Here is a 17,879-nt window from a genome sequence, read left to right as displayed (position 1 = left end):
AAGTATATTAGTTTTTCTATGGGGTGGGGTGGGTTTTCAGGGGCAGGGGGCCACACACACAAATAAGGCTAGCCCGATTTTGAAATCCCTTCCACCCCTAGTTTCAAATTTCTTTATCTTTGAGTTCTTAAACGTGTGATTCTGTTTTTGCTACTTTCTACGGGTGGGTATTCAGGGGCAGGGCCACACTCACAAATAAAACTACTCCACTCACCCTAGTTTCAAATTCTTTATCACTGAGTTCTTCAATGCATAGCCCCCCCCCCCCACCCTTTGACAATCCTGTGGCCACTACACCTATAGATTCCCCGAAACGCCAGTGGGGAAATGAACTAGCTTTTTAGCCGACAATTCCGATCCTACCCAGTTCTTAAGTTGTGATATAAGAATGTGATATCTTCACTACCCTAGAGATAGGCATTTAGCAATTGTGAGTACGATATATAGACACAGCTTTATGGAACAACAATCACTGGTTAAATGTTTATGCAACGTTTCGACGTGTTTCTCCCGTCGTCCTCAGGTATACCCTAGAGATAGTTCTTTAATGGAATGAAATGATCGAGCTCGTTTTTTTAAGTTATTAGTCGAAGTTAATGGGATGGGATAAGACCTCCTCAGTTCCCCAGGCGTGATATACGGATGTGATATGGTCACGCCCGACAACCCTGACCCTACTCAGTTCCTCAGACGCGATATTCGGATGTAATACCTACCTAGTTCCTCAGACGCGATATCGCCAAGCCCGACAAATTTTCAAATGTTCATGGAGGAGAACCCCAAGAGAGGTTTGCGCCCATGAGCGTCCACAGACTTACCGCAGACCCCAATCAGACACCAGGCATTGTTTGTTTAACATAAATACCTCTTTCAAAGCAATCCTACTGCCTGTCACATGAAAGCAAGCACTGGAAGGGAAGTAACTCTTGTCTAGAAGGCTCTAATCCAGACCACAATATAACAATAATAAATAATAAAGTTTAAAGCAAAAGTTCATATCTTTATCAATTTAATCTATTCTACAGAAGACGATTCGAAATAACAATTTATATCCGAGATTCATATAAAAAATTCAAATTCGAATATGAAAAAAAATTGGCTCGAAATTTAAATGGAAACAACCAAAATGGCAAGAAAAAAGCCTTGTTCAAATTATGCGTAAAGATTTCAATACTGGTGTTGTCTGTGGATGGCGTTGACAACTTGCGTGCGTCCAGATAACTGCCCTAAATTTACAATAGCGTCACTTATGTGTACACTCGGATGAGTAAGTGCGTTTCCATGACAACAGACAAAATGCAATTTTAATATTATTGATTATACTTTGAATAATAAAACAATACAAAAAAATTGTCAGTCTAATTAAAATTAGAACAACGTTTCGATCCGTTTATTTCGTTAGGGAATCACTGCATAAAGGGATTGTAAAGAGGTTTTCTGAATTTTTATGTGTATCAGAGACACTGATAGCATCAATTTACACCATTCTAATTTTCAATCAGATGTCTGTGGTTCTTGTTAAAGAGATTGTAAAGAGGTTTTCTAAATTGTTTATGTGTATCAGAGATACTGATATCATCAATTTACATCATTCTAATTTCAAAATCTCTTTATAATTCCTTGAAACTGTGTGGTTGAGAACAAACAAACGCTAAGGATAAGGAAAAAAAGTTTGGTCTAATTTTAATTCGACTGCAAAATGAATTCAAAATAACAAAAGAAAATTTAATCCTCCGATAACAAATTGTTAAGCTCTTCCAAGGAGACTTTTCCATCGCCACTGGTATCAGCCTTGGCTATAACGGAATCCACATATTCTGGAGTGATCTCATCACCATCGGCTTCAGCCAACAAAATTTCTTTAACTTCATCAGCTTCTAGAAGTCCACTGTTATCGGAATCTTTTTCTTTGAAGAACAGATTTAGATGACAGCGTCTGAAAATATTTAGAAGATTTAAAATTCGGCTGTTATATTTTCCACGAGCTTGTAATTCAATTTTTTATGATATTAACGAAAACATATTTGAGATTCGACTGTAGTATCATATTTGTTTCAAGCCCCGTTTAAACGGCGAAATTTACGTCGTATTCCTTTGTTAAAATTCAAATTCTCGTCCTGTAAACAGAGCTTTACAAGCATATTTTACAAGAACACCTAATTCCATTTTTAATGATATTTTTAAATTACATAATGGCCTAGTTATCCAGCTGTCTAAAGATCACGTGTTATTTTCACGATCTTAAAAGCCAAATTTCGTTAAATGTTGGTATTTATACAAAGCTAAACCATTAATGAGTCTATTAAGACATCACCAGATATTCTACAATGCCCCTTTGCCCCACACCGAACCAAAATACATTCGCGGGGTAGGTTTTAACTTAAGAGTTGTACGAAAAAGGAAAATTCTACCCCTTGACTGTATTTTGGTTCCGTCAGGGACACACAAGAATATTCTGCTTGTAACAAATTTACCAGATTTGAAGCCCTCGAAATAAATTCCACAGAAATATTTTTGATAATATTTCAATTTGTGTGCATTTTACTGAAATTTTTTCATTGGGCTGCCGTAAACATTTTCAAATAGATATATTTGTTTTATAAGCTTAAATATAGAGCTCAATTTCAGCTATCTGTAGCACTTTTTTGTACAGTACGTTTTTGCGAATTGTGGGGTAAACTGAAGCTGTATTTTAATACTTAAAAGTGATACTGATGGCTGAAATAGAGCTCTGATAGACCTTAAATACCATAGACCAAGGAAGTGAAGGGTGACATGCAATAGTGGATAAATACCAAAGACAGAAACAGTGACAAAGGATGGGGTGGGGTTCCTTTTTTATATTACTTTATTGTGGTCTGAAACATTTTATCGAAGGGGAGGTAATAAGTTCTTCTGCTATGGAGGTTTATTCAGTCTGTTAACTTTCATGGCGGCATAAATAAGAATTCGTTGTGAATTTTGGGTTTATTTCTCTCTACACAAGTAATTTGTCGTTTTATTTATGTAAAATCTAAATCAGAATATTTCTAAGCTAGCCAAGTTGATGTTCAGAGCCTGCTTCTTATGAATATTTATGAGTCTATGTCCTATTATGGTCATGCTGGTGTCTGTAGTTTGCCAACTTCGAAATTGAAAAATTTGAAGGGAACGTTTTCACTGTCACTCTCAAACGTGGGCCTACCAGGCCCATAGCTCAAAAAAAAGGGGGGTGGGGGGGGATTCGCCCCCTTAAAAAATGTACAAATTAAACATGAGGCTTAACGTCTCGTTTTCTGTTTCAGATTGGGCTAATGAAAATGAAATGAATGGAGTTTTACGCCCGTCTCTTCATTGAGCTAATGAAGACGGGGCAGACAAGACAGAACAGTTGTACAGGAAAGGAGAAAGACAAGAAACAGAAAGGATGAAGGAAATAAGGTAATATTTTTTTACTAGACTACTGTATATAACATGCAGGGTAGGATATATTCGTAGGAGATACGAGGTCAACAGGGGTGGAACATTTTAATAGGGAAACTCCACCAATTTTCACTACATCCCACGGTCTAATCATTTAACCATCTAACAGAAGCCACTTTTTTACAAATCAGTTAAAGATGGGTTCCCTTTTTTTCATTTTTGAAAACGAAAATGCTAATACTTATATGAATAGAAAGTAGAGGTGTTCTAATGACTTGGAAAAAAACCAGTTTGTCTCACATGTCCATAATTAATTCATAATTAGCTAAATTAGAAGAGAATTACCAGCAGAATTCCAATGAGTGACCGATCAAGAAAGGTCAAAAAGTCTGTTTTTGTTTATCCAGACTGAACATACATGGACATTTATGATTGGTTAAAACTCTTAATTATATGCAATAAGAACATAATGATATGATTAAGAATACATGATAATTCATTAGAAACATCCAATTAATCAAATAGTTTGCTTAATTTGACACTAAAAAATAAGGAAACCCATCTTTAATATTCGAATTATAAAAAGCCAAGTAATGAAATGAGAAAAAAGCTACCAAATTAACAAACTGGGTTTCAAAGTGATATTCATGCTGCACTATAGAGGCACTGCCAACTTATCGAGTTTTAAACGTACTACGTCCTATACCTTGACAGCAATAGCAAATTTTTGTGTCATAGATGTTTGTAAATGCTGCAATATGATTGGATTTTACTCGAATACAGACAATCAGGGTCCTCGATAAAAAATCTATAAACAATAAACCTTAATGAGGCATAATATTTACAGTCTTTATGTCGTGGGCTATGATTAGCTGTATTTGCTATCGTACAATCCAATCAAATCGCTTCATTCTGTGATACAAGAATAGTTGATACTGTAGTCAAGGTATAAGAAGAAGTTAGTAATAGTTTAACGCTGTGAAGATGCCCTTTAACGTGTGTAACTCTGTATATTATTAGTCTAAGATCTACAGGATATAAAAGCGAAGCTAAAGTCGTGATATATTGTAGGTATATGTTTTGTGGTAGTTTTACCTTCATTCGTTGTTCATTGGTCAAATTCTCGCTATCTCTCAAAATGCTTTCGTTGGGGTCATATTATTGCATTTATGTTTTGTATGGAAGCAGGTAACGGCCATTTTCCATAATATGGAAGTCGAAAACTGCCATTTTCTATAATATGGAAACCGATTGCGGCCATTTTCCATAATATGGAATACGATAGCGGACATTTCCATGATATGGAAGCCGATAACGGCCATTTTCCATCACATGGAAGTCGATAGCGGCCATTTTCCATATTATGGAATAAAATCAGAATAACAAAATAAAACGTTTTCTAAGTTAAATGCGTGGGGTGGAGTAGGGCAGAGGGCAACAACCCTGCCTCGTCTCCACCCCTGAGATCTTGGGCTAGCTACTTGGGGACTGGATTCATAATGGGGAAGGGAGGATTAAGTTTTGGCAAGAATCCAAATGATAATTCTATAACTTACATGGCTTCTTTTCTTGGTAATTTTTCAACGCATTCGTTGAGGAATTCGGCCTTGGTAATCTTTTTATCATTGTTAGAGTCAGTACCAAGAAACATCTCCTATAAAATATAAATAATAAACAATTAAACATTTTATTGAAAAACTAATAAATTGACACCCAATGCCATGCAGTGTGCAATGGAGGGGTTTCATGTCCAACTGTTCTGGCTAGTACGGTCTTTCAACGCCATGCATTGAACAATAGGGGAAATTTTGCCCGGTAAGCTACATTGGTCTGATCTGTTTGATCGTTAACTGTCCAGGGATCAGCCTGTAGCAGACAGGGCCTCGGTTTATGTGTATCGGGGACACTGATAGTATCAATTTACACCATTCTAATTTTCAATCAGACGTCTGTGGTTCTTGTTAAAGAGATTGTAAAGAGGTTTTCTAAATTTTTTTAAGTTTATCAGGGACACTGATAGCATCAATTTACACCATTCTAATTTTCAATCAGATGTCTGTGGTTCTTGTTAAAGAGATTGTAAGGAGGTTTTCTAAATGTTTTAAGTGTATCAGAGACACTGATAGCATCAATTTACACCATTCTAATTTTCAATCAGACGTCTGTAGTTCCTGCAATTCCACTAAAACTAAGTGTTTGATGACGTCACTGGAGGGGAGCTACCGGAAGCTAGATGATACACATAAACTATTTACAAAACCTCTTTACAATCTCTTTAAGACTAAAGGTACAAATTAGTCTACGTTTCCTAAACATGGATAAATGATGTTGAGCTATACAGCTCATTCATCAGTGACAATAGTAAAGCCTGAATGCTTGACCGGTTTGACCAGTGGCCAGCATGTAAAGCCACAATGGACAAGCTAATTTAGGGTTCACGTTGATGGCCGATCCGTCATATAAATGTGTCATTTCTACTTTGTTTTAGTTTGAATCTAACAAATATGTACCTTACAATATGTACCCTCAAACCTAGGCTCTTAACCCATTAACAGTCTTTCTATCGAGGGATTTGATTGGCTCTATTCGCTAGCGTACGATCCAATCAAATGGCTTCATTTACAAACTGCTGTGATACCAGAAAAAGTGAATATTGCGGTCAATATTAGACGAAGTTTGTAATAGCTTGACATTATGAAAATGTAGGTTGACATTGTAAGATTGATATAAGAATAATGACTATTGTAGTCAAGGTATAAGACGCAGTTTGTGATAGCTTGACATTATGAAGATGCCCTGCTAATCTTTAATGTAATTACGTCCATGCATAATGCTATATTTCTTCTATGCAAACATGCAGTCATAGTAACCTACGTTCTGTTTATTTTTTAAATTTCTATACACCGTAGTAGATGATCAGAAAACGTATTACTTTGTATTCATCTCATATCTAGTTCAACCCATTCACTAGATCAAAACATCGAACATAACAAAAGAAAACGGTGGAGAAACCGGTTTTATATTTGAGGGTAGATATTTTGTGAGCCGATATCAATGAAAATATTATTTATAATGACCTTGGGGTCAAATTTTTCGGCGTGGGTTAACAAATTAGTTTGAATTCAAAAATGTATTACGGTGAGGATTGTGTTAACGCCCCCATGGACAATGTCATGTGAAAATTATCAATGTATATTATAATACGTAGTTTAAAATGAATCAGCTCCTGAAAAATGTTGTGGGCTCAAAAAAACGAAAGATATTTTCAAAATAAACTATAATGGTTCGCTTATACATAAACCTCAGTCATGCAGTGTGCAATGAGGTAAATTCTGTCAGGACAGCATTAGCCTACTCGGTTTCCAACTTCCGGGGATCTTTAACGTTTACACGTGTCCTTGGTTTATTGTCCTATCCGAACGACAAGACTCTTTTACGATTTAACGTGCACAGTCTGTAGTACACGTGTCCTTGGTTTATTGTCCTATCCGAACGACAAGATCTTTTACGATTTAACGTGTACAGTCTGTAGTACACGTGTCCTTGGTTTATTGACCTATCCGAACGACAAGACTCTTTTACGATTTAACGTGTACAGTCTGTAGTACACGTGTCCTTGGTTTATTGTCCTATCTGAACGACAAGATCTTTTACGATTTAACGTGTACAGTCTGTAGTACACGTGGCCTTGGTTTATTGTCCTATCTGAACGACAAGACTCTTTTACGATTTAACGTGTACAGTTTGTAGTACACGTGTCCTTGGTTTATTGTCCTATCCGAACGACAAGACGCTTTATCCTTGTGAAGCATTCCCCATAGGGCTACTTACTATAAAGAATATCTCAATGGGGGGTTGGGAGAGTGGATGGGGGGTCTCAACTCGCTTCATTGACAATATTGATCCATGTTTTTAAATTGGTTCACCGGATATCTTAATCCTTCGTCTTAATACGATTAATCAAACGGATGGTGAAACTGTCCCTTGTAAGTGGTTCACTATGAATCTTTAAACCTTCCGTCCAGCTAATTCTCATACTTGACTAGTTTCACCTCTTTTATCTTTTAACAAAATAAATCATTAAACTTTCTCTGTCTCTGACTCTATTGAGCACAGGGGGAAACTTTTACTGTTCTCCGCTCTAGTGAACACAGGGGGAAACTTTTACTGTTCTCCGCTCTAGTGAACACAGGGGGAAACTTTTACTGTTCTCCGCTCTAGTGAACACAGGGGGAAACTTTTACTGTTCTCCGCTCTAGTGAACACAGGGTGAAACTTTTACTGTTCTCCGCTCTAGTGAACAGAGGGTATTTGAAAAATTTGTACTTTAAAATATCTAGTCGAGCGAATCTACTATCAACTTTTGTAGTGATCTGATCTCTTTGAACTGTATCGCAGACTTTTGCCATTATCGAGCTTAAGCTTCATTGGACTTCAGTGGTCATTCTCAAAGGCCATTGTTTGCCATTTTGTTAAAACCGTCTTTTTACTTCAAAACTGTGAATGCTATAACGTTTTGGCTTCGCACAAAAAAATGCGTTTCTGGGACTAAGGTATGATTGATCAAACAGATGGCGAACGTGTCATTTCGTTTGTCCAGGTCTTTAGAGCTTAATGGTCGTCCTGTGAGCTTTAATTCGGCATAGGCCAAGCTTCAGCTACGAGCTTAATTCAACATAGGCCAAGCTTAAACTATGGGCTTTATTAGCCCTTGCTTGGAGTCCGGGAGTCGTTCGCTTAGGGTGTCACAAATGAAAGCCAATTGCTCTCATTCTGTCAGTCGCTTGGTCGACTTCCCCTTCCTACTCTGTACTATGTACAACCCCTAAAATAATCAAGGTATGTTCACATCTTCTTGATGACGTAATAAAACCCCACCCAACTTGCATTGTTGGTGATGGTATACGTTTATCTACTTTCGATTGATATCACACGGTGGTGAACGGGGATTAGTCTATGACACCAAGACTTCTGTCTTTCGGTGGCGAAGCTATGTATAGACTAAATATGACTGGATGATAGAAAGGATAGACGGGGGTGTGATATTTTGACGGGGTTTGATATTAAATGAAATATAAACAAGCTAATGCCAACCCCCGACCTCGGTCCACGACACAACAAAAGAATGTTTATCATTTGAAAAGGTGTGGGAAGATTTCACGCTGTGAATAATATAGCCCTGAGTCTTGTCTATTTCACAACGTTTAACATTCTTAGTCGGGTCAAAATTTATCATATCATAGATAGAATAGAATTTACATAAAATCTTATTTGAATATAGGTCCATCATTGTGGGCCACTCGTCAAAAACATACGCCTTGAGTCATTTACTGAAAATTTTATTTGAATATAGGTCCATCATTCTAGGCCACTCGTCAAAAACATATGCCTTGAGTTATCTGTTTCACGACATCTAACATTCTTGGTAGGGTCAAAATTTGTCGTATCAACTCCGAGGGGGGGGGGGGGGGATGCAAATATCTGAGTTTGCCCGAGTTTATGAGATTTTTGCCCGAAAAACATGCCTTCGGGGTTGCGAAGCCTTCCCCCCCCCCTCCCCCTATCTTATTTGAATATAGGTCCCTCATTCTGGTATACTTTTCTCGGAGAGCGCATTGGGCCGCAGTCAAAATATTAGGATATAAAAAACGAATGGAATATAATTTGTATAAATAGAGTGACTAAAACGAGTTATCTCTATTTGTAATCGTATGGGCGTTGGTAAATTAAATATTTTCTAATCAAAAAATTTAATGGAAAATTTCATTCAATTTAATAAGGCGATATATAGTTTCCCTTTTAAAAATGAGGTCGATTTTAATTGCCTCATTCGAACTCTGGTTTATTTACAAACGAGTTGAATTTTGACACTCGGTTTGATAAAGTGACACCTTGAAGAAAAGTGGCCGAGCAACATTTTTTATATATAGTGTAAATCTAGAATATAAAATGTTTTTATTTACATATACTGAATATTTTAACCTAGTTTTTAATATAATAACTTAAAAGGAAACTACCTCTTAGAATGAACATACAATTTAAGTAAATCTACAGACTGTACATGTTAAAGATCCCTCGACAGTTGGAAATCGAAAAAGAGTAGGCTAATGCCACTGTCCTGACAAAATTTCCCTCATTGTACACTGCATGGTGTTGCCGTCTTCATTAACCTAATAAGGTGCAGAAAAGTAGGACAGATAACTCAATTCATTTCATTTCATTTGTTACAGAATTGGTGGTGTTGCCCACCTTCATTAGCCCAATTAGATGCAGACTGTACACTCTCGTTGCAAAATTTCCCTCATTGCAAACTGCATGGCATTGCCCGCCTTCATTATCCCAATTAGATGCAGACTGTACACTCTCATGGCAAAATTTCCCTCATTGTACACTGCATGGCATTGCCTGTCTTCATTGGCCCAATTAGGTGCAGAAAAGTAGGACGTAAAACTCTATTCATTTCATTTCTAATTTGATGTCGGATCTTTCTAGCTGGTAATGTTTATGGAATGTACACGGGAATAATTATATGAAAACTAATTGTTTGTGTATCTAACGGTAATGTTTATAGTAAATCAATTGATAATGGTCAAATATCAATAAAAACATATGAATAATTAATGAAACAACGAATTAAATTAGTGATCAATACAGTAATTATACATAGTAATAGTTCATTCAGTTTATGAAGGCGACCGCACACGGTTAGAATTTGTTGCGCCAATAGCTCTCGTTGTGCGGGCTCCTTGACTAACAAGGAGTACGTCGACTGTGAAATTGGTTTAAAACTTGAAAAAGGCCGGAGGACTCTACTTTTCAGTCGATGACCTTCATGAATAAGTCAAAATTTTTAAGTCAACTTTCGAATTGGTTTAAAAGGTGAAAAAAGACCCGAGGTTTCTACTAGTGAATTCAAGCCACGATATCAAGTAATTTTATTATACCCGTGTCATATACTATGTTTTGTGATTTACTGACCACTATCTGAACTAATCAAATAAACCACTGACCCCAAACCTACTTTTTGTTTCTTTTTGAGCTACGAGTAGTATTCATTGTGAATCGCAAATTAAAAAATACCATCTTTTATTGGGGTCCGGTGTACTACAGGCTATACACGTTAAAGATCCCTCAACAGTTGGACATCGAAAAAGCGTCTAGTCGTTCAGATGGGACAATAAACCGAGGCCCCGTGTGCTACAGGCTATACACGTTAAAGATCCCTCAACAGTTGGACATCGAAAAGTAATCTTATATCGCTACCCTGGCAAAATTTCCCTCATTGCACATGGCGTCACTCGTCTTTATTAACCGACAAGGTGCAGAAAAGTAAGACGTAAAATTCTATTCCATTTTATTTATAACCGGTTATTTTGATAAAAAGAAAAAAGTTGTATTAGACTGAGTTAAAAAAACTTCCGTGATATAAAAATGTGCCAAATAATGTCAAGGTATTAGACGAAGTTCGTAATGTCCTGACACAAGAAACCTTGACCAACTTTCTACGTTGACAAGGAAACAAAACAAACGACACGAATATTAAAAAGTTAAAAACCTAACATCAAAGAAAACTAACATTTAAATTATAAAAATAAATCGTCTATGAAAGTTATAAACGTCGCGTGTTGTGTCGTTGTGAAGTACAATCTTATGGTGTTGAATACAGTTTAATTCAAATAAGACTAAACTTTCGTTCCGCTTTTTATTAGCTTTTATTTTTAAAATAGCCACTTCAGTTAGGGTCTAACGGCAGCCCTCGTGAACGTTCGTCAAATTAACCTTTTGATCTTGCCTCATAAACACTGCGTCACAAAATACCAGCGCAAGAGAGGGTCGACATTTGATTAGACGTCATCGGGGTCAAAAGTGTAATTTGACGAACGTTCAAGAGGGCTGTCGTTAGACTTGAACTGAAGTGGCTATATTAAAAAAGCTAATAAAAACGGAAGGAAAGTTTGGTGTAATTGTTAACATTTTAACAATTGAGTAAAATCTTGTAACTTTTAATGAAATTTTGAGATGACTTTTCTATTGAATCTATCGCACTAAATAAATAAATATTTAATATCAGTAAGTCGTTAATGCAAGGTCAGACTGATATTATAGTTAAATAGTTTTAAACAATTACTTATTTCCCTTTGACATTTACAATAATATACCATTAAAATATACATAGGTACAGTCAGTGTTTATCTCACGAGGTTCTGGTGTTAACTCATAACGGAGAGGGCGAAGGACGATGTGGGGGAAGGGGGTCATTCACTTTAAAGTCCCTCCGACATTCGTAATTTCTTATATTTTTACGAATTATCGAACTATTTACAGTCTCCTTGAAGATTTGCAATCGAGAAATAATGCCGTTGTCTTGTCAAAATTTCCCTTATTGCTCACTGCAAGGCGTTCTCTTCGTTCGGTTAGAGTGGTTGTAACAATTAAGTTACAAAAGCACAGGCACAGGCTTCAAACCAAACGACTTTTTGCATGATGTATATACATGTCCCCAGGGTCGTAACTAGAAAATATCTGATGGGGAGGAGGGGGGGGGGGGATTTTGTCTATCCAAGGTGAGGCCCCCTTAAGCCAATGGATTTCTGATGACCTACGTTAAATTCTGAGCAATTAGATGAGTTAATTTTCACTATCACAGGCTTGAGAAGGGATGGGCTGACGAACCAACGACCAAACCCTGAATACGCCACAGTTCAAATATTAAAATCACACATTTCTGCATTTAATGTCTCTTTGTGTATTTTAAAAAGACTCAGAATAAAACCTGCACTACTTGTTCAACCTAAATAATTATACACCGTACAATATAATATTTATTGTAAAGACTTTATAAATCGTAAGTGATAGCCTATGCATTAAAAACCAAGGACAAAACTCAAACGTTATGCATGTCTTTTCTTCGTTCAGTTTATATGTAGTGATTTTCTTTTCACTTGGGTCTTTTTGATATGTTGTTTGACAACGCCATGCAGTGCACAATGACTGCATTTGCTGAGTAGCAGTTGACAACTGACAAAGGATTTTTACTTGTACCTCTATAGAATACGTGCCCTCGAGTTTAAGCCGAACGAATCATCGACATGCCCCCTTCAAAGAGACTAAAATTAATTCAAACTTCCATTTTGTTCTTTTTAAAATGGAACAGCAAATGCACTTGCATGTTATAAGCAGCTAGTTTTGTGGAATTGCAGGAACCACAGACGTCTGATTGAAAATTAGAATGATGTAAATTGATGCTATCAGTGTCCCTGATACACATAAAAAATATAGAAAACCTCTTTACAATCTCTTTAACAAGAACCACAGACGTCTGATTGAAAATTGGAATGATGTAAATTGATGATATCAGTGTCCCTGATACACATAAACAATATAGAAAACCTCTTTACAATCTCTTTAACAAGAACCACAGACGTCTGATTGAAAATTGGAATGATGTAAATTGATGCTATCAGTGTCCCTGATACACATAAAAAATTTAGAAAACCTCTTTATAATCTCTTTAACAAGAACCACAGACGTCTGATTGAAAATTAGAATGGTGTAAATTGATGATATCAGTGTCTCTGATATACATAAAAAAATTTAGAAAACCTCTTTACAATCTCTTTAACAAGAACCACAGACGTCTGATTGAAAATTAGAATGATGTAAATTGATGTGTCTCCTATATACATAATGTACAAGGGACGAATGTGTTTTAGGGCGAACGTACCGGACCCCCTGATACATATACAAGGTATAATGTTAAGAAAATCTCTTTACAATCCCTATAAAATGACTAATATATCGTGGTCAGTTAAAACAGTAATAAAACACGTAGGTAGGAAACCAGATATGAATAGAATTATTTTTTATGTGAATAGTTTATGTAGTGTTCAAGTTTGACCTGTTACACCCACTGAGTTAAAATTATCGTCTGCCACGCATACTTCACATAGTTTCTGTGACATTTTTGGCGGGAAATGACCATGACCAATAACTAGAGTGTTCCAATGTGGAAATTTCGGGATGGGCTAGGAGCTAATCGCTGTATATACTGTATAACATAAGGCCCTTCACGATTAGTGACGTCTTAGTTTTAGTGGAATTACAGGAACCACAGATGCCTGATTGAAAATTGGAATGATGTAAATTGATGCTATCAGTGTCCCTGATACATATAATAAATGTCAAGCGTATCTGGTATAATTAATGTTATAAATAATAACTATATATGAACATCAAGTTAACAATTATTGATTTTCTGCCTGTCCTAAATACTTTATACTTTATACTGAATAACAGAACACCTAGAAATTAATATGAAATAGAGTTTTACGTTCTACTTTTCTACTTATTGGGATAATAATGTGAATACTTTTGCAAATACAGTTGCAATACCCCATTCTTTTCGTTTCTCATGAGATCGGCAAGGTGCCCCTTTCCATGTAAGATCCAACCTGTATCACTGACAAGGGGGTCCGTTTTTAATAATTCGTCATTATTTCGACTTATGCTAAGTAAGGTTAGCGAGAAAACGTCCAACATGAGCACTAATATACTTCTACAAATATTAGCCATATATGACGTTCTGACTTAGCCCGACAAATGTAACCCTACCAAGTTCTTCCGACGTGATATTCAGATTGGGATATCGGAACTTGGTTTAGGGAAGGATTTATCAGACAAGGCCTGACTCTACTTCTAGTTTCTGTCTATAACTTCAATAAGGTAAACGAAACAAAGTTAAAAACTACAGCGACATATTTGAGCTATTCGCTAATGGTATGCGTCATTGCATAGCCCGAGGGCTCCCCTGAGTTAAAATAGAAAATATTAATCCGCTTGTCTGAATAGTTTATATTAGATCGATCAAAATTGACATAGTTCTCTACAATCTAACCTAAGTTATTTATATAGTTATACTGTAGAAATATTAAAACAGAACCTGAAACATGTTGTTACTCAGAGTTTCACGCTGTGTGATCTTCAGACAACTAAAACAGGACCTGAAACATGTTGTTACTCAGAGTTTCACGCTATGTGATCATCAGACAACTAAAACAGGACCTGAAACATGTTGTTACTCAGAGTTTCACTCTGTGTGATCTTCAGACAACTAAAACAGAACCTGAAACATGTTGTTACTCAGAGTTTCACGCTATGTGATCATCAGACAACTAAAACAGAACCTGAAACATGTTGTTACCCAGAGTTTCACGCTATGTGATCATCAGACAACTAAAACAGAACCTGAAACATGTTGTTACTCAGAGTTTCACACTATGCGATCTTCAGACAGCTTGAAGGAATTATGCAATTTTCGTACATTTCTAATACTTCTGAAGATTATTTACATATATTCAAGACTCAAATCAACCAAGCCAAGGACCATGTATAGTGTATTGTTGTATTTTTAAAGGAATTGTGTGATTTTGGTACATTTCTAGTATTTCTGAAGACTATTTACACATATTCAAGACTCAAATCAACCAAGCCATGGACCATGTATAGTGTATCGTTGTATTTTTGAAGGAATTATGCACTGTGTTTCACACTGTGTGATCTTCAGACAACTAAAACAGAACCTGAAACATGTTGTTACTCAGAGTTTCACACTATGTGATCATCAGACAACTAAAACAGAACCTGAAACATGTTGTTACTCAGAGTTTCACACTGTGTGATCTTCAGACAACTAACCTTTTTGTCCGCCTGTATCCCTACTGAAGTTTGACAAGTAGAAATCTTCAGACAACTGGCTTATTTTCAGCCTGCGTCCCTACTGAAGTTTGACAAGTAGAGATCTTCAGACAACTGATCTATTTTCAGCCTGCGTCCCTACTGAAGTTGGACGAGTAGAACTTATTCTCGTGTCTACATTTCGGGACAAAACGGTAGTGATATAAATTTGCACATAATCATCTTCACAATGTCAAGATATTACGAACTACGTCTTATACCTTGACTGCAATAGCCACCTTTCTTGTTTCACATCTTCACAATGTCAAGCTATGACAAACTTCGTCTTGTACCTTGACTACAATAGTCACCATTCATGTATCACAGACCTTTCTACTTACAGCGATTTGATTGGATTGTACTCTAGCAAATACGGTCAATCAGAGGCCTGGACAGAAAGTCTTAAACACTAAGCCACGATTGGCAGTATTTGCTAGTGTACTATCCAATCAAATCGCTGCATTCCGTGACATTGTGAAGATGAGGCTAGAATTATTTTGAAATTGTAGAAATAATAAGATGATAACCCAAGGCCAATTTTTAAAATAGTTAGTTTTAGTCTTTCCCCGAGGCGTTAAACAAACTTGGTCTAGTCTAGCGTATGAAAGTCATTGTATTAACAAATGACCCGGAACAACATCTTGCCTATTTCTAGTGAGCCGCGGTGGCTCAGTGAGTTAGACGCTTGCTCTGTAACCTGAAGGTCCAGGATTCAATCCTAGCATAGTTCAAGATAATACCTTCAGATTTTTCAACCCAGTTTCCCCCTGTCAGTGAGTTAGACACTTGCTCAATAACCTGAAGGTCCAGGGTTCAATCCTGACATAGGTCAAGATAATACCTTCAGATTTTTCAACCCAGTTTCCCCCTGTCAGTGAGTTAGATGCTTGCTCGCTAACCTGAAGGTCCAGGATTCAATCCTGGCATAGGTCAAGATAATACCTTCAGATTTTTCAACCCAGTTTCCCCCTGTCAGTGATGGCTCAGTGAGTTAGACGCTTGCTCGCTAACCTGAAGGTCCAGGGTTCAATCCTAACATAGGTCGAGATAATACCTTCAGATTTTTCAACCCAGTTTCCCCCTGTCAGTGATGTAGGTAAGAGGGACGGACATGGAAAAAGTGTCTAGTTGTTCGGATGGGACAATAAACAGAGGCCCTGTGTGCTACAGGCTGTGCAAGATCCCTCGACAGTTGGAAATCGAAAAAGAGCAGGCTAATGCCACTGTCCTGGTAAAATTTCCCTCATTGCACACCGCATGGCGTTGTCCGTCTCCAAAGACAATCTCTCAGAAGTATTTTGTAGTTGATATTTCAATTCATACAAAAATGATGGGCGAAATTCGATTCTGTAAACATTTTGAACCAACTAGACCAAAACATCTATCTCTATTCCAGTCTCTGATAGAATGTCGACTTTAGCTGACAACTTTCAAAATATCTATCAGAGGCTAGAATAGAGACAGATTTTCGGACTAAAGACATAGAAAATATCAATAAAAACAGAAAACATAACTCACCGCAATTTGATCATCCGACTTCTTACAGTTACATTGCGTCTGCAGTCCGTGTGCGAGCTCCTGAATGGTCAGCTCACCGTTACCGCTAGTATCACAGTTATCGAAGAAAGTAGAGAATTTGTCGAGTTTTGCTTGAGACATTTTGAGGATTTAATGTCGTGTAAGAGCCTGACAAACTGGGTGTGTTGATAGAGTCTGGTATACAGGTGAATGCAGTCAATGTGACATTGTATTCACTTATATAGTCAATATGACACAGAGGTGGGATAAATACAGGTAGGTGTGAGTTATAAATTTCAGAAATTCGTGATTAATCGTCGAAAATGGACATAATTTAAATAATATTGCATAATCCACAATAGATAATAACGAGAATTAAGGTAAAATCTGATTATCGAGCGAGATCGGATTAAGACTAGTTGTAAACAGTTGCCCTTGGCTACAAAACTTGAAAAAATGCAACGAAGGGTGAAAGCACTAATTGACCTTTTGTCAAATCAAAATTCCGAAACTCACCATGTCGTGCGAAATTATAGTTACAATTCACAGTTTTTTTTTACGGTGCTGAACAATGTGCTGTCTTCACTTTCGTAAGAAACCCGACAAAGGTGGTTACCGTTTAAAGTCTACCGAAAGCGTTGCGTTGAAAGACGCAACGGACTTTAAAATCACCCTAGTTACGTCCTTGCAACCAATTTTTGGTGTTTGTTCATTTAGATCTAGTAATAACAAAATTCGTGCGTTCAAATGAATTTCTTGCTTTCTGACAAAAAGGTCGGGGATTCGTCCAGGCGTATGTCGACATTAACGCAAAAGTGAACCGCGTGTATGTGTCATGCCTGCAACAACGGTACCACATTATCGCACCGGTTTACCGCAAAGCAGGCATTGCACCCGCATGTATGTGTTTTCAGCCTAATACGGGTTGAGAATCGTAAAATAAACTTTGCTTATGTCGATGGCAAAATTGCCCTCATTGGCGTTTTCTGTTGTTTTTTTGGGTGTATTGTTATTTGTCAACTTTGGAACTTTTGAAAAATCAATGTTATGTTTTTTTAAGTAATGTAATATATTTTTATAAGTTTTTATGAAATAGGAAATTCCGGACCATCCTTTCAGAAATGAAAACAGTTTATTAAAATGTGAACTCGAACTCGACTCGAAGTTTAGACATGAGAATAAGTTCTACTTGTCAAACTTCAATAGAGACGCAGTTGTCTGAGGAT

General features: G+C 36.8%; 1 protein-coding gene across 1 annotated transcript; it reads right to left on the bottom strand.

Moving 5' to 3' along the window:
• Positions 1–979: 979 nt before the first annotated feature.
• LOTGIDRAFT_204915 (hypothetical protein) lies at positions 980–16,857 on the bottom strand. The gene is given in 4 exon segments (XM_009068870.1): positions 980–1,439; positions 1,441–1,936; positions 4,959–5,056; positions 16,654–16,857. 3 exon segments carry the CDS (start codon positions 16,792–16,794, stop codon positions 1,726–1,728), a joined length of 450 nt encoding a protein of 149 aa, XP_009067118.1. The 5' UTR covers positions 16,795–16,857; the 3' UTR covers positions 980–1,439; positions 1,441–1,725.
• Positions 16,858–17,879: the final 1,022 nt, after the last annotated feature.

The sequence above is a fragment of the Lottia gigantea genome (genome assembly GCF_000327385.1).
Source record: "Lottia gigantea unplaced genomic scaffold LOTGIsca_95, whole genome shotgun sequence".
Classification (NCBI taxonomy): Eukaryota; Metazoa; Mollusca; class Gastropoda; family Lottiidae; genus Lottia; species Lottia gigantea.
This window is presented reverse-complemented; position numbering and strand designations above follow the sequence as displayed.